General features: G+C 37.2%; 1 protein-coding gene across 1 annotated transcript in view; it reads right to left on the bottom strand.

The window, feature by feature from the left end:
* Positions 1 to 22788, bottom strand: part of galnt18b (UDP-N-acetyl-alpha-D-galactosamine:polypeptide N-acetylgalactosaminyltransferase 18b) — a 137833-nt gene that overhangs the window by 45920 nt on the left and 69125 nt on the right. The window contains exons 3-6 of the mRNA XM_055213705.2: positions 22291 to 22457; positions 12437 to 12620; positions 11152 to 11349; positions 9761 to 9875 (exon numbers count right to left, since the gene is read on the bottom strand). Coding sequence (XP_055069680.1) covers positions 9761 to 9875; positions 11152 to 11349; positions 12437 to 12620; positions 22291 to 22457 — 664 coding nt within the window. The remainder of the gene's footprint in view (positions 1 to 9760; positions 9876 to 11151; positions 11350 to 12436; positions 12621 to 22290; positions 22458 to 22788) is intronic.

Raw genomic sequence — 22788 nt, 5'->3', positions numbered from 1 at the left:
ATATTTCCCCTTTAAGTGAAGTTTTAATATCTTCGAATCTAACTGAAACACTTGGCTTCCATCCCTAAGCATCATGTGCTTTTATTGCACTTACCATGACCAGGTACAAACAGAGACTGAGTACATGTACTGTAAAAATGTATTATGATGTGTCTCGGTGAGACTTCCAATGCTTCAAAATGATTCAATTTGCATTTGTCCACAAACCAGCGAGGGACAGTGAAAAAGTGCATCTAAGAGGAAAATTGCATGTGCTGTCACAGAAAAGCAATCAGTGGCCCATTATCACGCATAAAAATCTTAAAAGCATGCCATTCACTGAAGGGAAATTACCAGGGAGGCTAATGCTGTCTCTACTTTACCGTGACTGATGATTATATTTTACTGTGCTCGGTCACAGTGGTCCTAGCATTGAAAGTCAACCCATTTCAGTACTGTACTGACTCACGCAGAGGACAAGCACGAGCACAGTGAGTTTGTCCTCATGTGTTTGGCATTATATTAATGGATTTACTGCAGTACTTGAAAGCCCTGAACTTGTCGCTTATAAAGTGGTTTCGAACAGTACTCAAACACTAAAGCCACATTTGAAAATGTACAGTATGAATTTCATTGCATCAAATAAGTCATATGTCAAACTTATCATATGATGAGCTCAGATGCAAAAAAAAAAAACCTAAGTGTGTTTGATTTTTTTATCAGACTTTTAATGGAGTCTGCAAGCAAAAAAGTATTTCTGAATGGCCTGACGGTGAAAAGTATTTGATGAACGTATTATATATGGTAAGAGAATTCAGTTAATATCATTATCTAATTTTTGACATTGGAGGTGCTTTTGCATCTCATATGTTTTAGCAAAAATATATAGTATGGTGTTTCAGGACAAACACACAAACTTGTACACCAGTTGGAAAATAAACTGTAATTTAGCTGGAAATAATTACCCAAACATAACCTGTTGTTGGGCTCACACAAAGGTCATTGAATATTTTATTACAAAATGGATTATGTGATTATTCATATTTTTAATGGAAGGTGTGGCCTACTCCCTAATCTACCAAATGGCTAAAAACATATAAATCTATTTATAAAACGGTTAGTTCCAATCCTTGATTCTGATTGGTCAGTAGGTGTGCTTTATTCATGATAAAACACTGCTATGACCGCTTCACCCAACTGTTCTATTTAATATCACTGCGCCCTTAGCAACACCCTTAGCAACACATAAACATATAATGAGACAAAGTTTGAGAACAGTTTGTTGTTTTTATTTGAACTTTCATGTTATTGTTCACAGTCAGGGACTATTTTTTCTAGCAGAAGGAATGCTTTTATTGATTTAACTTCATGAAAGTTGCACTAATATTTTTTTTAATTTAATATTGTGTAGTAACCGTTTTATAAAAGCAATAAGGTACTCGAGGCAAGTGCTGTATCGTGAATAAGTAACGGCTGAAAGGGTTGCAGGCACTCCGCTTCGCGTCGTGCCTAACAACGCCCTTCAGCCGTTACTTATTCACGATACAGCACAGCCTCTCGTACCTTATTGCTTACGCATAGCATATAAATTGCATACACCCTTAAAAATAAATGTGCTTCATGATGCCAAAGAAGAACCATTTTTGGCTGATTGGTTCTAAAAAAAAAAACCTTTAACATATACACACACACATACACACACACACACACACACACACACACACACACATACATACATATACAAACATATACATACACACACACACACATAAATTATATTATTATTATATATTAGTCTTTATGTATATTTTTATATATTTATATATAGTTTTGTGCAACTATATATATATATATATATATATATATATATATATATATATATATATATATATATATATATATATATATAACTATATATATAAAACTATATATAATATTATATATATAACTATATATAATATAATATTTTATAAATATGCAGAAAAAAATCAAAATGCTATAAATCTATTGAATCAATAAATAAATGTGCATTCATCTTTGCCATGTTATATTCATTTAGTTGACTAGTGGTATACACTGATTAAAAACATAATCATTAATGTCATTAATAAAAACCCTTTTTTTGTCATATTAAGAATACTGTATTTGCTGCTGTCATTCTTGGGACGTCGTTGCTGAACTTTTTTGACAGCGATCAGATTAGCTGTTTTGGTCCTGCTTGATTTTCGTTGGCTTTGCGTAAAATAATGGAACGTTTTTTATAAGATCCCCTGGGGTCAATGTGTTAGCATGACAGAAGCTTGCTGCTGTTGTTTAAGAACAAGCAACAGTCGGCATTTTCCTTCGCCCGAGTGCCTCTTACGTAAATAATTAAATTTGATGCCCTTTTACGACTTTGATGACTTACGTTTCTTCCCCGCCACAGAAAACACCACAGGTTTATCAATGCCATTAAAAGTATTATTTTGTTTCTGTTTGTTTGTTGATAACGAAGTACAAGATGAGGAAAACTAGGGTTGTTTCTCAGTTCCAAGAACGCAAAGAACGGACTTGCGTTCTCGTGAAGATTGGTCTTACCAGGCGACCTTGGAAGAACAAACTCAGAAGGTCGCGAGAACACAGAACGCACTTGTGAGAATTGAGATGTGTGTGATCTTCCTGACCTCCCCAGATTTCAGCGCGCAAGTCTGCACTCGATGCATCCTCAATATCAAGAACACATCCGGGTATTTTCATGCGTCCTTTGTACTTGTGTTCTTGAGAATTGGAATTGAACTTCGACTGTTAATGATGACGTAGAGCAAGAACACAAGGACGTAGGATCGCAGAAGAACACATATTGAGGAACAGCCTAGGATTCTGTGTGTATTCAAAGCGCCGCCATTGTTTTGTTTACAGTGCGTGGAATGGTGCGCTTTGATTGGTTAAGCAGGTTTATTGCATTCTGCAGAGAAGGAGGAGTGCCGTTTATCGCGTTTGGGAAAAAGATGACAAAGGAACACGGCAGATATCGGATTTTGTGTAAAATTAATTTGAATTTACTTTTTAGTACTGATCTGATACAATACTGATTTTGATGGTAACTATTTTTTTAAATGCCTTTTATTCATATATATATATTCTGGGAGATACTAACAGATCACCAAGAATCAACCAAGTTTGTGAAAAAATTCCCTGAGGGATTTTACAGCTCATCATTCTGCATTTCACAACAGAGACTGAAACAGATCGGCCTCGAGTTCTGAATCTCCAGCCATGTGGTAGGAGTTAAGAGCAAATCACAAGTTCTGAGTTTCTGGCCTGTCTGTGCAGAGACTAAGCGGATCACACCACGTTCCGAGGCTTCTCGTCCAGAAAGCAATCACAGACGTCTGCAACAAGATGAAGCACAGTGGAGCAAACTTTTACTTCAAGGGACCTTCATCTGCATGTTCCAGATTGTTAAGGACCTTCTGCACCGGCTCCAAGACCGCATCTGTGTGTACCAGATTGCTAGGATCTTCTTGGTGCTCCAGGAGATCAGCATTTCACAGCACTTTGTGTTCAAGGCTGTTGAATGGAAAATGAATCCATTCCCCCCGGCAGCATGGCAAAGCCTGACAGTGGATGAAGTGTCACCACTGGACTGCTCATTTGACTGCGCAGAACGTAAATATCACTAACCAAACTTCTCTCCAGAGACTTTGGCATTGGTGTATTCTGTCAGTAACTGTTTACCATATATGCTTTTCAATATTGCATAACTGATTTCAAATGTTTAATAGATAATTCTTTAATTATCCATTTTATGAGAAATAAGGTTGTCATCTTATTAGAAACATTCTGCCATAAATTAAATTCAGTCACTTCTATTCTCTATTCTTTGCACTTTAGTTTTAATCCTTATTATTCTTTAGTATAATTTAATAGTGTTTTTATTTATTCTTGTTTATCTTTTGTTAATAAATTCCGTCTGTGTGTTCCTTATGGAGTGTTGAGTCATAATCTCACAAATTTATTCAGATAAATTAGATGACAAACGACCTTCAATTTACAATTAACATATTTTTTATTTGTTAAATGATCCATTTAGATCATTTTTATATTGGCAATGCGAAATTCCTTAGCTAGTGCCCCGAGGGAAAGGAGGGATGGGTCATCCGACACACAAACACACACACTAGAGGAGAAATTCACCTCTAGTGTCCTTTGTATGGCTTACTACTCATTGGTGCCCGTTTGAAAATCACTGAAGATCACTACATATATTCATGAATATCAGCGGGCTTCACTTAAATCTCAATCTTGTCTTCCCCCATTTTGAGTACCTGAAGTGGTCGCAAAAGAACTAGAAGCTATGCCTTCAATATGTTGTCAGCATCAAAATCGCAATTTTTACAACACTAAGATCGGCTCAACACAATCGAAGTATCACCTGTGTCTATACACATGAACTTGAGCATTCAGAACATTGTTTTGAAAGCATGTGAGAAAGGCAAAACATACTGTAGCTTTATGTCAACACACTCCTTTTTTTTCTATCGAAAAAAATAACACATCCAAAAACCAGGAGCACAACTGCACACAAAAGGCAAATAAACACGCACTACTGTAGATCCCACATATCAAAAGGATTCTCAAAGAACACACATATACATAAAATATATAGCTTGTAATGCACTTTAGTTTATGCTGTCAAAACAAGGGACAAAAATAGTCCCTATAGATGTCATTTATAAAGGTAGGTTAGTATGAGCTCTTTAAGTGCAAAGATGTACTTCATGAGAGGGTACGGACCATTTTTTCTGACAGTGTGCATTGCTTTGGACAAAAGTGTTTAATGTAAATGTAAACAAAGCAGGGTTTCCTGCAGCATATTTCAGTTAAGGCGGCCCGCCTAAACTTGGAAACCCTACCGCCTTAACTAGGTTGTCCAAAAAATAATAATAGTTCGCTGCACAAAAGGCCGTCAAGTGCATCTCGGAGAATAGCGTGTGTAGGCGCATCACACCGCGAGCGGGGACGCGCGCCACTGGGGACGAAATGAGAAAGACGTGGTCCGGACCATCACTGTCTGGAGGATAACTAAGTTGATAAAACATCTCGGAGAATAGCGCAGACGCGCTATACACCGCGAGCGTGCACGCAGACCACACGGCCGAAATTAGATACGACGTGGTCCGTCATGTCGATAGATAAAACGCGTGTCTGTGAGAACTGTAAGTGGACTTATGTTTTGAGGTTATTTAAGCCTGTTATTGTATTAGTCTATAGTTCTTGCCATTTTAAATTAAGTTAGCAGGTGATTTTGTTATTTGAGCAACCTGCTAGGGTTTCACGTGCCTGTTGATGAGATATAATTGTTGAGCGCTCTTGCTCACATTATTTATGCATTATTTACATTTTACAGTAGTTACTCTTTAAGATAATGTAATTAATAGTGAGAAATAGTCAGTTTTTACCATTTTTGCGCCGTCTATCATCGTTCGCCTGACGTTCTACATCTGCTTTAGTTTGTGTTTATTAACCCTTTAGTTTCACTTCATCACGCAGCTATTCCCGTTAGAAGTAAACACATTTAATTAATTAAATAATCTAGTATGTGTTTTTGTCATAGTTTCTTCAAAATTAAGTTTTATTTGAGTGTTTTAAAAATAAATATTTTATTTATTATTTTATTTACATATTTTAATTTTCATCATGACGCATACGCCCTTGGCACCACCCACCCACCAAACCATAGCACCTTAACTAACTAATTTTCTTCGGGAAACCCTGCAAATAAATAACTTAAAAACTGACATAATATTGTTTTGATGGGTTTTTGTGCTGATAGCCACTCCTGTAAAACTGTACAAAATAATATCCAAGCGTTTTACTCATAAAGAAAAAAAACGCTACATAAAATCACCCAGACACCGGCTAGAAAAGGTCATCCTTCCAAAATCTCAACATGAACAGCGTGAGACTTCAGAAAGCAGCCACAGAGAGGACACTGGTCCCTTTCAGAGAGCTACAGCTTCAGTGGTTAAAAGTGAAGTAAAGGTGTACCAGACAACTCTGAATAACACCGGTCTGGCACAAAAGAAGCCATTACTTACAAAAAGAAACCTGTGAAGTCATGTGCGTCATGCGCATGTGTGGCAAAAATGTAACACGCTCAAATCTAACGCCTTAAAAAAAGTGAAAGTGGTAGTTTGTAGGTTTTTAGTCATGCTGTGGGTCTGCTTTTCATCAGCAGGGACTGGGCATCGTCTTAAAATAGATGAAAAAGAACGGATGGTGCAAAATAGTGCAAGAGAACTTCTTTCAGTCTGTTCAAAAAATAAAGCTCGATGGAAACTTTTTCAGCACTGCAATGATCTTAAAGCTGGAAAACTATCACAGAGAAAACTTTTCCATTTGTGATTTAATTCTATTAGAAAATTGTTATTTGCAAGGCAATCCAGTTTGTGCATAAGTACCCTAATGATTCAATAAATGCTGGTTTTAAGAGCTAAAGTAATAAGGCACTCACAGATACATTATATTGTGAATACAGTTATGACTCTTGAGCATTGTTAGCCAAGAGTCCCAGGAATGCCTTCAGATGTCACAATATAAAGCACACCCCTGAGCCTGTTAATGCGTTTATACAACAGTTACCACATAATAAAAGTATTAGTAGGGCATAAATGTTAATTCAAATTTGAAATAAAGTGGAAGATGTAATCTCTGACATGCAGAACAGTAACAGAGCAATGCTACACAATAAAAACACTGTACCAAAGAACCATTCAGTAATTTTTCTAACATTTTCATAGAAAAGCCTAAAGCCCGGTACACACCAAGCCATTTGTCAACGTTTGGGCATGTTTTAAGTGTCACCCAACTTTACTATTTTCCCACCATTGACGAGTTCTCTCGTCAATTAACTCATTCACCGCCATTGACGAGTTATCTCGTCATTTATGAGTTCATATTTAACTAATAAATATGCCTTTCTGGACGAATTTCAAAGTGAAAGTGTAATCCACTGGATGGCGCCAAACCGAATTTATCAAAAACGGAAGTTAAAAAGATTTAATGATTTATTTTAACTGCCTTTATGTTTGATAGTTATTCTGAGTCTGATCTGTAACATAAATTCCTTTACAAAAACGCAATTTTTTAAGCTTTTTTTCTCAAAATGTTGTATTTTTGAAGAGAAATATCCATATTTCAGTGGTTAAATTAAGTAGAAAAAGTAAATATATAATGAAAGTTTTTTCCCCCATTTTGTTTGTTTGTTTGTTTATTGTTTGTTTGAAAGCAGAGGGTGTTTTCTTTAATTTGATAAAATTTGTATGTTTATATATTTATAGAAAATGAAGATGGCGCACTTACCAGTGATGCGCGGGTTGATCCGAAATGAGTGGGTGCCTGCGGTCGCCCGCGGTTACGAGTCATCCAAAAATATTTTTAATGATATTCGGGTCGCGGTCGGTTGGGTCGTTTGAAATAAAGATGCCTATTTACTCTTTTAAACAATTACTACTTAAAAAAAATGCGGGCAAGGGAGCGGGTCGGGTACAATAATAATTTTTTTATTTTTTTGCTGTCCGAGTTGCGGGCAAGTTAGTTGAAAACGTCAGTCGAGTGCGTGTTGTTTATACATTGACCCGCGCATCACTGGCACTCACCCAATTTATAAAAAAAATTGACGCAAAAAATGACGTACTAATTTGTATATGTTTTGATAATCGTTCTGAATCTGATCTCTAACAAAATTCCTTCACAAAAATGCTATTATTTCAGCTTTTTGCTTAAAAATGTGTATTTATATATTTGTATGTTTATATATTTATAGAAGAAAATTTTCCTGGAAAGCATTCTGTGAAACTTTTGTGAAAATCACAAAAATGCTGGGGGGGCCGGGCAACTTTTCGGGGCTGGCAGGGAATGAGTTATTATTTCGGTGTGTTCTGCACCATCCGGAAAGTTAGTCACCATCACCTTCATCATGTTCATCGGGGTGATCCTGATTTTGCCAAGTGGTTGATGTCCTCAGGGCAACATTATGTTGACCCTGGGACAACATTTCAATCAACCAATCAAATTTCAGAAATAAGTTTACAGTTTGTTTCAAGTTTAAGCTTACAACCAGGATTAGCTGCTTCTAGACAATTATTTTTCACTTTTCATTTGAATTTAGGGTTTAGTTATGGGAGTGGTGATCGGTGACTTCAAAATATGTGTTCTGCGTGTCGAATGATCCTGTGTGCATCAGGTGTCTTGTCAAAATAAGTGCCTGCTGCAGACGCGTCTTAAGGTTTTATGATAAAAGAGACGCTCGCGTTTGCCAGATACTCGCATGATCTCATGCGTAATCAGAGTTTACTGTTAAAGGAGTGTCTTGCGTGTATTAAGTGAACGTGAGCGTCTCTTTTATCATAAATGGTTTTGACGTGTGTGCAGTAGGCACTTATTTTGACAAAACATGTTATGCACATGGTTTACATGACGCAACAAACACATATTTTGAAAACGCAAGCAACACACGACACTACAAACACATATTTTGAATTTGCGCCCCTTGGAAGAGAAGTCACAAGCCGATACTGAGTGGGTTTAGGTTTTATTTACAAAAATGTTGTCCTTGGGTCAACACAATACGTTGCCCTGAGGACATCTGTCACTTGGCAAAATCAGGTTGAGGGTCGAATCAGCGGTGGCTATCGTATGGGAGTTGGATCATTCTGGCATATCCACCAGTGCACAAGAAGAAAAACACAAGTGACGAAGCAAGCAAACGACGATTTCAGGATGCTAATTTCATTTTTGCATCTCTCATTCAAATACAAAAACATATGGCTTAAGACATTACATATATATCCCAAATTTGTCTGTGGTGAGCGAGATTTGCGTGCAACTGGTAAGCTAGCGCTGCTTTGTTTATGTTTTGTATCCCAGCAGTCACTTGCTCTTTCGATTTCCCGTTTTGATTAATGAATACCAAGTTCTGCCCCCTGCTGGTATGGAAAGTATCTCATCTCACGCAGGCACAGAATGGATGTGCTACTTGGCCGCCGTCTGTTTGGTGTGCCAGGGCAAGTTTGTACCCAGACGCAGCCAGCATGTGGGCAATGTGAGCCGACTTTAAAGTCTGCGCTATTTTGCATCGGTTGGGTGTGTCCTTGTTTCTTTACTTCAAGGAAAAGTTTGTGTAAAAGAAAGGTAAAGGTTCCTCTATTGTGTAGCACCTTTATTTTTAAGAGTGTTTTGACAAATCATCGTCAAGGATTTAATGCTTTAGGAGGTTGCGGAACGGGCAAGAAGCTGCACGCTGCATCACGTCGCATCATGTATCTAAAAACCGAACACATTATTTTCTATCAATGTACACACCGGCAGCTTCTGACAGCGACTGTTGACTCTGGATGCTGTTCAAATCCATGCCGCACCACCCACATAGTTTAGTATTGAATAACACCGTATTTGTCCCAAATCGTTCATGATTATGAAAGGTTGAAAATGTGTGTGTCCAGTGTGCAATACCTGCGAGTATGCAACCTCCTTTATATATAAATAACTGCTAAACAAACTGAAAGAAATATGTTGATTTTGGTATACAGTAGTGTTAATTAAATCTTGGCTAGGGGAACAAAAGCATTCTCTCATTCACAATTACAACTACATAAAAAATGTTTTTTGACAAGGTATATAGTAAATGGTGCCGATCTGAACTATCCTGCCAAGAATGAGAGTTTACAGTTGTTAATCCTTCAGGGTTGAATCCATTATTCTTATTAGGTCATGGGCTGTAGTGAATGACACATCTCACCCTCACACCCAGCTCCACGTTCTCTCCTCCATAAATCTCCATGCCTTCGTCTAGCAGGCCAATCTCGGCAAAGTACTGCCTGTCCACCACAAAACAGCCAATCAGGGCAGGACTCCTAAAGAGTCAAACAAATAACAGGGCAATGATAAATGACACTAATGCTTCTTTAGCATACAGTATCAGAATACAATTACTGGACTTGCATACAATGATTTGAAAATCTGGAATCTGAGGGTGCAAAAAATCTAAATATTGAAAAAAAATAAAAAAAATAAGTCCTTAGCAACACATATTAGTAATGATAAATAAAGTTTTTATATACTTACAGTAGGAAATTTACAAAATATCTTCATGGAACATGATCTTTACTTAATATCCTAATGAAAATTTGGAACCATACATGGGTGGTTTCCCGGACAGGGATTAGCTTAAGCCATAACTAGACCTTAGTTTAATTGGGAAGTATAACTAGTTTGAACAAACATGCTTTACTAAAAACATTACTTGTGTGCATGAGGCAAAACAAAGGGCACTGATGTATTTTAAGATATGTCAGTGCAAGTTGTTTTCAGTTTGGACAGCTCTTACATTTATTTTAGTCTAGGACTAGTCTAAAGCTGCGTTCACACCAGCCTGTAATCAGCCTGTAGAGGCGTCAAGCGCGAGAGATTTCAATGTTAAGTCAATGTGAAGACGTTGACGCTAATCTGGAGGTCTCGCGGAGGTAGACGCGATTCCGCCTAGTTCACGTGAATGGCACAAATTGAGCGCCGCCGCAGGAAATGCGGGAGTTGAAAAATGTGAACTTTGGCGGAAAAATGCACCACGTTAACCAATCAGGAGCTTGCTCTAGTAGTGACGTGATTAGCTCCAATGAGGTGAATTTTCACGTGAATGTCTCAATGACTAGAATTTCACGTGCGGCTTTCCCACGTGAATGAAGCGAGTAAACTCAAATGTTCAAGCGGCAAACTAGACACGAATTTGACGCCTCAAACACGGCTGGTGTTAACCCACAGTAATCCTTGTTTGGGAAACCACCCAACAATGTATTGTTAGCTATTGCTACAAATATACTCATGCAACTTATGGTTTTGTGATATACAGGCGGGTCACAAATGTACAGTATACCTGAAATGCAATATAAAATGCTTTGGATTAAAGCATCTTCCATGTGTTAATGTAATACAAATTGGACAAATATAGTTAAATATTTAGTTTAAAACTGAAAAAAAAAACTTTTAACTAATTTTTGTCAGAATCGTCAAATGCAATATTTATAAAAGCTAACATTGGCTGATACATGACATAGATATAGCCTTTTATTCTGTTACTAAAGCTAATGTATTAATGAATAAATGTAACATTCATGAATGAATTGAACAGATCACCTGATTGGTGCAGTGCTGTTGTTTAAGTTCCACCATGATTTCGGCGGGTTCAGGTACCGACACCACAGCTCCCAGTCAAAGCCCTGAGCGGACAGCGGGTACTCCTCAATCTCGAATGTGTCATATTTGATATTGTCAAAAGATGGAGATATAATCCTGGTTCTGTCTTCTTTGATTCTTTGGAGGATTGGCTCAGCCCTGAACAGACAAAACAATACAATAAGTTACTCTGTCTAGTGAACAGCTTTGAATTTTTTTGTTGATATTATATGCAACCTTTATCACTGATTTTTTTGTTTTATAAAAATATGGGAGAAATACCCCGACCTCCCACGTTTGGATGGGTAGACTGCAAAAAAAAGATTTTCTTACTTAGTATTGCTGTCTTGTTTTTAGTACAAATATCTAACAATTCTTAAATCAATATGTAACTTCTTGACTTGAGAAAATAAGTCTATTTTTTAGACAAGAAAAAAACACATCAAATTAAAGTGAATTTGTACTTTAGAAAAGCACAAAATCTGCCAATGGGGTAAGAAAAAAAATCTAGAAATAAGTTTAATAACTTTTTTCTTAAACACTTAATACAAGAAAATGAATGTAAAATTTTCATACCCCATCGGCAGATTTTTGGCTTGATTTAATCACAAATTCACTTAACTTTGATATTTTCGTCTAAACACTAAACTCATTTTCCTAGGTAAGTTTGCTTATTAAAAAGAATGTTTAGATATTTGTACTGAAAACAAGACAAAAATACTAAATAAGAAAGTCATTTTTTTGCAGTTTATACCTTGTATCATTGTTTGTATGGCTCTCATATATTTGCAAGTGACTTGTTATACACAGGTCACAGACGTTGCATTCCTTAACACATTCTGAGTTAAAGGTATAGCTTGACTGGTGAAAAGTTGCCGTAACTTTTAAATAAAGTCGAAATAAGTTAAGCTAATTCAACTTTACTTAATAAGTTACTTACAAACTCAATAATTTTAGAAGTAACTCAGTAACTAAAGAAACTCATCACTAGTCAAGATAAAAAAAAATCATTTTATGTTCCATGTAAAAACACTGAGCACTTACAGTAACAGGTTTTTTTAGATAAGCCGTCACTATAACAGCAGATGTCCTGAATTTCTTTCCAACCCTTTGCAGGTAAAATATCCTTTATTTCAGTTCAGTGCATAAACAACAGGAATGCTTTAGACCATTTAAATTAAAATAAGCAGTAATTATAATCTGGCAATGAAGCACTAGAAAAAGCTCGAGTTCTCATATCACCCACCAGCCAGTGTTGAACTCAACGTGGGCATCAAACAGGGCCACCACAGGGGCAGAGGAGGCTCTCCAGCCACTGACACGCGAGCGGATCAACCCCTCCTGCTTACTGTGCCGCACCACTTTAATGAAACCGGGCTGCTTGCCGTTGGTCTCCTTGACAAAGTCCTGCAATTTCTCCTTTAACTCATCTGGGAGGAGAAGTGAGAGAGAAAGAGAGAGCGCATTAAAATGCCTCCTGGAGGACTTATCCTCATTATCCCTGGTCAAAGAAAAGAGGATGCTGTTGTTTCTCTGTGTGTCAATACTGACTCCCAGGCCTGTTCTATCCACTTTACCGGCAAAGCAGTATTGAACCGGGATGTGAAGCTACGTGTGGTGTCTGAGTCAGACATTGTTATGCTCCTAAACCAAACAAAGCAACATTCATAGAGTACATTCATCACCCTTGACCTGCTGAACTATCATACATAAAAGATATGAGGAGGCAGATTGAACAATAAATCAGAGATTCACAATGTAATTTTATACCAGAAAACATTTTAGTAATTTAAATTAAAGAGTTTTTATAGAGGCTATTTAATGGGGAAAAATATTTTTTTCAGTGCCATTGTGTGACAAAACTTTAAAAATGAGACATTCATAGACATACTTGGCTGTCTATGAAAGTCTGTAGAGAGATTTTAACTTTTCACCTCAGTACAGTGTGCACAACTGCATGCACAAGCAATAAGTTGCTGGTTGCAGTACACTTAACTTTTCCCTGACAATGAACTCGTCAATTATAAGAAAAAAACGCTTCCCTGCCAATGACGAGTCTTTCCGGCTTTTTGTAATAACGCTATTATCCACCAGGTGGCGCCTGTATGTCCGTGTAAGTTTTCAGGATCGCTCTGCATTTGATCTTTATCAAAAGTCCTTCACATAAATGGAATTATCTCAGCTTTTCTGCTCAAAATGTTAAAAAGAGAACTAATGAAAGTAGAATCGTTTGTTGTTGTTGTTGTTTGAAAGCAGAAGGTCTGTTCTTTCATTTGATATATTGTATGTTTATATATTTTATGAAGAATATTTTCTGGAAAGCATTAAACTGTTGTAAAAATCCTAAAAAGTGCTGGTGCTGGCTGACAACTTTGAAAAAAAAAATGCTGGCGGGGAAAGAGTTAATGGCCACAGGTGTCACTAAAAACAAGGATTTCTACATTTAGCACCTTTAACATTGTGCACTATATGAATAACCAATGCTATCCAATGGCAATTTGTAAATATTTTACAAGGTGGCTAATAAATGAATTGTTTTAATTACATTCACATGTTTGTATGATTTGCCTTGACCCCTCCTGTGACGTTGAAGTCGGATTCGTAACTGTTTTTTATGATAATCGCACGTTTTTACACGATTAACTTCATACAAATTCATACGACATAGCCAATTTGTAAAAAATGCACAAATTCTTGCTGGAATTACACAGATATACATTAACATTTCTAGGTCACAAATCAAAATCTTGCAATTTTGTTACATTAACAATGATAAGCCCATGTACATGCTAACAAAATACTGGAAGAAAATCTCTTTTTAAATGATGCCACTAATATAACTTTAAATTTTGTAACAGCTTAAAGGGACACTCCACTTTTTTTGAAAATATGCTCATTTCCCAGCTCCCCTAGAGTGAAACATTTAATTTTTACCATTTTGGAATCCATTCAGCCGATCGCCGGGTCTGGGGGTACCCACTAGAAAATCGCAACTTTGAATTTTCCGTCGATCTTAGTACACGATGTAACTACAGAAGAGTCAAGTTTTAAATTGGAAAAATTACGAAACTCTTTGGTTATTTTTTAGCGTGATGCTAATGGTCTAATCGGATTCAATGGATTATGCTAGCTATGCTAAAAGTGGTAGCGCCAGACCCAGAAATTGGCTGAATGGATTCCAAAATGGTAAAAATCTTAATGTTTTACTCTAGGGGAGCTGGAAATTAGCATTTTTATAAAGTGGGGTGTCCCTTTAACATTATCAATATTGATTTTTTTACTATTACTTTAAATCAGAAAACAATATTTGCAAACATCTCATTGGTGGTTTACATTTTTTGGACCCCAATAATACAATCTCACCACTGGTTCACCATCACTTAGCATCTGTAGTTTGGTGAAAAAATGCATCTGGCAACAATCCATAAACATGTTTTACATGACTATATAAAACAAACCAAGAAATCCCATTAAGTTTTCATATGGGTGCCATCAAGTGTTACACTTCACTGTTAAATTAAATTCCTATGATTTATTATTCCCTTTCTCTTCCTTCAGATTTTCACCATTGGTAGTGGAGTGGATGAATTTTTTAAGAGACAGTTGACTTTGACATTGATTTATTTTATAAAATGCTCTTTTATCTCCCATTAATACTGAATATTTACACTGAATATAAATGTATTTTTTGACTTGGCAGCCCTATATACTGTTTTTCAATGGAAAAACCTCATTCTTTGAAGTATCTTGGCAACCCTTGTACGCTTTGGGAACCCATGCAAAGTTTGCACTTTTATATACCGAATGGTTCCAGTCTGTGGATGACTGAGTGAACTGAAAATACCAAAGCACAACATTTGGTATTTTAGTTTTTTTCTCTGCTTCTTTGCTACTAATAATCCCAACATTGGCCACAGGCATGCCAGAAGACAAAAGTGACTTATTTCTACAACAATGTAATTGTCTTTGCCCTTGAGTGTGATGTTGTGTTCATCCTGACTCATGCCTATAGAATTTATCCTTCAGCGACCGGCATTCATGATCGATCACAGAGATTGTGAAGTTGTACTTGCGAATGTCTTTTTTAAAAGCCAGACAATGTTGGAAATGAAGAGCTTGTGGCTCCACAAATTGCTCTAATATTTTTCCCTCCAGCAAAAATGAGTTTTATGATGGAACTGGAAGACGGCAAACAAAATCTGTCTTCTGAATTCGTATAAAAGTAAAAACTCTCCCTTTACTGCACCAAAAGCTTTCCTTAAAGCATTATAGTGCAGAACTTTCATCTCCATCTAAATTAATAATTACATATCTGAACAAATAACCATTGATCGACTTTGTGATGACTCGGGGTAATGGGTTTTGATGAATTATAATAAAATCGAGAGCATGACCATTATCTCAGAGCTGCCCATGAGTGAAAGCATCAGTCTTTTATCAGACCATCAGTCGATACAAAACATTCAGACAAAAACCTACATTTCTAGTTATTGAGATCTTGTATAATGTAAAAGTCAAAACATTAAAATTTTTAAGTCTATAGTTTTAAACCCTCTTACGATCTTCAAAGCTGTGTTTTTATTCCTCTGCTGAGATGTGCATCCATTATTTGGCCGTATCTGGAGTTGGGAAGTCATGTCAACTCGGGAGAGTTATATATAAACATCTCTATTTAACCCATCTGTCAATCTGTCAGTCTCAGTGATATATCACGACTTGCTCAGTTGCACGGTATGGATAACAGGATGCCTCAAATAGAAGATCTCCTGATTTTTCATAGATCGAGAGCACTTTTATCATTATGCGTGTCAATGTGGACTCTCAGCCGTTGAGACAGATGAAATATGACGCTTTATATGATGCATTACTTTAAGTATCCAACCACAAATCATTCGTAAGAGATTCCCATGCTGTCCACCAACTAATACTGAGCATAGTGTTGTAGTTCTCAAGACCAGTCTAGGTCTCGAGACCGGTCTCAAGACCACTTTTTAAAGGTCTTGGTCTCGTCTTGCAATCGACCGCATTTTTACTCGTCTCGTCTCGGTCTCAGACAAAGAAGACTCTGAAATTTTATTTCAAGACCAGTTTAAGACCACAACTGATCACAAATGTATTTTTTATCATTAATTTTATGCAGTTTATTCAGGTTTGGCATATGATGTTGGCATTGTTTAAGTATTGTTAAAGTTTCTCCCAATGACAATTTTTCTAATTTCATTACTAAAAACGCGTGCAAATGGTTAAGTTGATTTCAGCTCTTTAGTGTTTGTTCACTTTTATTTGCTTATAGACACAGATAAATTCCCACATATCTGCAATGCCTTTGATTATTTTATGAACTTCTCTCATGGCACACACACACACACACACACGCACGCACGCACAAAGACAAGACGCGCCTAATCATATGCATATTCCACATTTTATCATAAGTGTTTTAATGCAGTGACTTGCATTGGTCTCAGCCTGTCTCGGTCTTGACTTGGTCTCGACCCTTTAAAGTCTTGGTCTTGTCTCGGCCTGTCTTGGTCTTGGTCATGACTTGGTCTCGGTTTAGGTGGTCTTGACTACAACACTAACTGAGCATATAGACGGTTTCATCGGACTCACATGCGGTGACGCGATACGCGTCTGGTGCGAGCTTTACTTCCGGTTTTAGGTTTTTTAATGCTCTTGTTGCTAAACTGAACTCTTGCACAAATAACGTTACCTCGTCGAAAATAACAAATGTTTTGGTTTCCTAGGTAATCTAAGTGTTGTTTATTTTGCTTGTTATATAAATAAACTTTAAAGTACTTTGTTGTTTTTTATTCTTAGCGGAGTTTACCGGAAGTTACGTGTTGACCACGAAAGCAGCTTGTTTATGTTGTTACTGCTGAAAATCAGTATAATGAATAAATAGACTGGTCTTGGTCTTAATCCCATTCGCAAGACCATTTTTGATGGTCTCTGTCTTGTCTTGGTCTCAATCGCATTTGGACTCGGTCTTGTCTTGGTCTCAGACTAAAAGGACTTTAATTTTATTTCAAGATGGGTGGAAAAATTAGCACCAAATTACTAGTGCATTGTCTGATTTATCTGTTATGAAAGATAATGCAAAATTTTAACAAAGTGTAAAGCAGGGTTCGGCACTACAAAGTTTAGGTCCAACCCTAATCAAATTTACCCACCTGTGATTTTCTAGTGATCATGAAGACCTTGTTTATCTAAAAAGGAAAGCAGTATTTTCCACATACCATACAGTGTTGTTGCTCCTCTATGACCCGCGTTTCTGAAACACGATTTCTACAAAGCTCATCGTTCTGAGAAAGCGATGTGTGCTCTGATAGGCCAGCTATCCAGGGCGTTGTGATTAGTAAATAGTAATGTGACGCTCCTTACCATATTTGAAAGACCAGCTCCCAAAGCAAAAGTGAAAGGCAGGGTTGCCAGATCCGCATATCAAAACCAGCCCAATGGCATAACTAGATCAAAAGCAGCCTAATGACTATTCACAGCCCAAATACCAACACCTAATGAACAAAATCCTTCCTTCTCTATCCCGCAGAAAAAAATGTCAACCTGCAGAAACAATTTAAATCATTCCCCGCCAGCCTTTTTTTTTTTAAAGTTGCCCGCCAGCATTTTTTGTAATTTTAACAAAAGTTTCACAAAATGCCTTCCAGGAAAATTTTCTTCTAAAAATATATAAACATACAAATATATCAAATGAAAGAACAGACCCTCTGTTTTCAAATAAACAATAAAATAATTCTCTGCTTATAAACTCTTAAATACTCCTAAATAAAAAAAGAAATGCATTTTGTGAAGGACTTTTGTTTGACGATTATCAAAACATACAGAGAGTTAAAAATTAGTAAATATATATATATATATATATATATATATATATATATATTTTTTTTTTTTTTTTTGCTTCAGTTTTTTTATAAATTGAGCCATCTAGTAGATATATGAGCAGTATTACAGATTAAAATAAAAACTCATCAGGAACACGTTTTTTTCATGCAAATGTTTTCTCTTACTTGACAAGATAACTCGTCAGTGGCGGGGAAAGGGTTAAATGTAGCTCAATTCAGAATTCCACTGGAAGGCCGCGGATGCTGGTGACACCATAGATATGCATAAAGGCTAAATGTGTTACGGCGGAGTCTATAACGTCATCACCTGGCGGCCATCTTACCACAGGCAGCTCGCTCACTCGTAGCATTGAGTTTTAATGGTGCAGGTACCTTGAAACGACCACAACTTGCTCAACCTTCCACCAATTCTCAAACGTTTGGTTTCTTACAAACGTTATTAACGTGGCTATAATTCTGAATGCTTTAACATGTTACATGAATTTTTTTTTTAGTAGAAGAATGCAGTGTCATAGGTACATCTTTGTCATTTATAACAAACCAAACTATTTGAAAATCGGTAGAAAAGGAAGCAAGTTATGGTCATTTAAAAGTACTGCACCATTAAAACTCAATGCTACGAGTGAGCGAGCTGCCTGTGGTAAGATGGCCGCCAAATGCGGACGTTCCACTCAATTTGCCAGCAGCACAGGCGAGACATGTAGCCTTTATACATATCTATGAAAGACACAATATCGTCTTTACTTGATCAATACGAGCCCGGATCTCAAAACTCTTGATTGAATCATCAGTAAGAAAATCTTGAAATATTAAACCATAGGCTACTTACAGGCTGTGAATCAGAAGAGACAGACTGTACTTGCAAAGTTGTAATTGCTCCACTTTTTAGACAAAAGCTTTGTGCACATCCAGCCTTGTACTCTCCCGTGTTCAGGAACCTGAACCGTAACCATGTCCTAGGTAAAATGCTCTAAAAGGACTTTATTGTTATTGATTCTTTATGGAGTTTAAGCCGTTTGTTTATGTTGTCACTGCTGAAAGCGTCTATGGACTGTATTTTTATTCCATACCTATAACTTTAATAAGATGATTTTAAATGTTTGACAGTGAAGTGGTTATTCATCATTTGTCTCCTGCAGGTGAAGGATTTTATGTCAGGGTTTAAGTAGAGCAAGATTAAATTTTACTTGCATTACTCTGGAAGGTTTGACAGATTGACCGTTGGTCCCACTGTTGACACAGAGTCTCATGTCAAGTGCCGTTTCACAACCTGTCTCTTTGTATGTAAAGATTGAGCTATCAGAATTTATGGGATGATCCACTCTGCCAGCTGAACAAGTGGGCTGCTGGTCCTCCAAATTGTTCAATTAATGAGGAGTCATTTGGGTCACTTTACCCTCCTTCTCCTCGTATCAGTCATGGTGTCTCAGGCATTATAATGAAGCGCACGCTGAACCCAGCAATGACTCGCATTAGAGAATGATGTCCGTAGATAACACTCACTATCGAAAGGACCCGGTTTGCTGCACGGAGCCGCCGGGGTGACGACAGTTAGAGATGATAAGATTACAGATTACACGTCGTAATAAGAATGAATCAGTAACACAATGCTCAAAGGGACACAGAATGGCACAATGATAAAACAAACGTCACACACGTTTTAGAGATTTCTGCTAAATTTTAATGAGGTTCTGCTGAACTTCTGGTGGTGCACTGATAAATGTGGTTAATGTGAAGACATGGTTTGTTTTTAAATGTAGGGGCTTTCATACTTTCTAGTAGGCGTATTAAATGAACCAATGACTTCTTTTTTCGAGGGCGCTTGATGCGAAGTTCGTCACAGCATGTATGTAGCCCATCATGTGTGTGGTTCTTAATTTCAAAATATGTGTTCTGCGCGTCGAGCAATCCTATGTGCATCACGTGTTTTGTCAAAATAAGTGCCTGATATGATAAAAGAGACGCTTGCATAATCTCATGCGTATCAGAGTTTACTGTTAAGGGAGTGTCTTGCGTGTATGTTGTGAACGTGAGAGTCTCTTTTATAATAAGCGGTTTTGACGCGTGTGCAGCAGGAACTTATTTTGACAAAACACGTGCCGCACATGGCCCACACGACGCAACAAACACATATTTTGAAAACACGAACAACACACATGACACTCCGAACACATATTTTGAATTTGCACCCCTTGGATGAGCAGTCATGAGCCGCCACTGAAATTAACTGTAATGCACAATATCTCTGTTATGTTAGCTTGCTAACAGCTACTGTAACGTCATTTGAAACATCTCAGATGAAAAATACTGTATTATTGATAATAGTATTTTTGCTAATATATGCAATAGTATTCTGTAGTATTAACTGAATAGATAAACTGTAGTAAACACTGGGGGATAGATTAATACTAACATCAATAACACTATAGGAACTAGACATTTTACTAGAGTTTCAGTTTACTATAGAAAAAAAGCTAAAAGCGACCCATGGTTATGGTTTAAAGTTAAGCGCATAAAAAACGCCAGTGTCATGTTGCGTGTGACGTCACAAAGTGACATTTGACAGTTTCCACCAAAATGTGATTTCGATTATACATAACGTGTACATTTTATACATGGTCCCTTACCCACAATTTTTTCAATATTTTATTTAATTTAATGTATTAGTGCACTTATAATGCATTCAACATTTAGGGCTCTATCTTACACCCAGCACAATGCAGCGGAGCAATGCACGACACAAGTGTCTTTTGCTAGTTTCGACCCAACGCAATTATCCTTTTCACGTTTAGCACCACGTTGTTTAAATAACAAATGCATATGCGCCCAATGTTGCGCCCATGGGCATTCTGGTCTGAAAACAAAGTGTGTTCAGTTGCATTGTTGGCACGTTGCTATTTTGAGGCAACTAAAATAGACTACGCCATTGACAACAAAAACCTGGTCTAAAGTCTAAAGTCAATGGCGCAATATGTTCTTTGTTATTTAAAGAATGCATTAGAAATATGCGCCTATAAACGGGACGACAACACGGGTTTGCTCATCACATACATGAATGCGCAGCAGCACAAAAACGTATTTAAATATGAAAGATTAAAGGATTGAATGTAAAAGATTATTATTGAGTCTCTTGGACATAAATGAGGACTAATTATGAGACGTTAGAAGGCACAAAGAGCTGCTTCGCTCTAAACAAATGCATCTGTTTTTAAATGTTTTTTTAAATGCTACCTCACGGATTTATTGTATATGATGACTCTGTACCTGTGGATATGGTGAGATGAGAAACATTTTTAAGTAATGCTTAAAAAAACCTTGTGACGCTGTCCAAGTGGTGAGACGTGCAACCCTTTTCGACCATGCGCTCAGCGCACAAACCATTTTTCCCGTCGTTAAATTAGCAAAAGTGGATTCAGACACGTTACGCTGTGCGCTTTAGACAATGCACTTAGATTGTTAAAATTATTCTTATATGAGTTCACAGGGATCGAACCTGTGTTGCTAACACAAGGCTCTACCAGCCAAGCTACACAAATTGTGTATTTCTATTAATGCACCCTTAAGGCTCAAGTTTCTTTAGCATTGCCTGCCACAGCTATGGGCACTAATTTACCAAACGCTCCTATAAGTCGTATTTCAGAGAAGTGACAAGTGACCTATATGGGTAAATGAGTTGGAGGACAGGTTGTTTTTTTATGTTGGATGTTGGCATGCTATATCCAAACAAGTCACACTTTTGTGATTCCTACTTGTGGTCCCACGGTTTTTCAGCAATTAACTTTGTATTTCTGTTACCGGAGGATAAATCGGTTTTCGCTGTAACATTCCTCATTTGTAAATCGCTCTAAATAAAGACAAAACCCACTACATGCATCAATAATCCAGAACGCGAGGCACACAGTGAGAGAGAATTCATCACCTTTATTAGGATAATCTTTTCGGGGCAAATATTGTCCCCTTATTTAGCCGATTTATATTCATTCACCAACCATTTTAATCCAATGAGCAGTGCTGCTAATTAAACCCACTGAAGGGCTGGATTAAAGGAAGAATGATGAGAAACAATACAGGCCGTTTATTAAAACTTAAGTCACACACAAGAAACTGTTAAGCTTACAGTCCATTGCAGAAGACCATGAGGTTGCTTGTGCACTGATGTGTTTGAACAGGAAGTAGTTACAGGCAATAATTTTCATAAACAAACACTTTAAGAAGTCTGTACTGAGTGTAAACGTACCATTATTGCTGTTGTCATCCACAAGTATGATCTCTTTCAGCAGGTGGCGTGGGGTTCGGTTCATAGCTGAATGGATGGAACGCAGAATAACGGAGAGCGCCTCATTTACAAAGATGAAGACTATACTAACCTGGGGCAGGTTGGAGGGGTAAGAGATATTTTTGCACCTGCAGAGAGAGAGAGAGAAAGAGAGAGAGAGAGGTCGTAACTAATAGGGTTTCCCAAGGAGGTTCACACCCCTAGTGGTTCACGAGGGAATTGCACGGGATCTGTTGTGAGCGTTTCTTACACGTTTTCATTCCTCAGATAGCAAAATGCAGCAGCAACAGCAAAGAGCATAAAGTAATGTAACACGATCCAAACCCTATCAAAACGGCGAAAATCTCAGAAAAGTGACAATGATGCAGCACAGAATTGATAATATTGTGCATATTAAACGAATTAAAAGTTGCATGCAAAAATCCATTTGGCTCAAAAAAACCAAGGGGGGGAATGTGC

The sequence above is a fragment of the Misgurnus anguillicaudatus genome, chromosome 21 (genome assembly GCF_027580225.2).
Source record: "Misgurnus anguillicaudatus chromosome 21, ASM2758022v2, whole genome shotgun sequence".
Classification (NCBI taxonomy): domain Eukaryota; kingdom Metazoa; phylum Chordata; class Actinopteri; order Cypriniformes; family Cobitidae; genus Misgurnus; species Misgurnus anguillicaudatus.
This window is presented reverse-complemented; position numbering and strand designations above follow the sequence as displayed.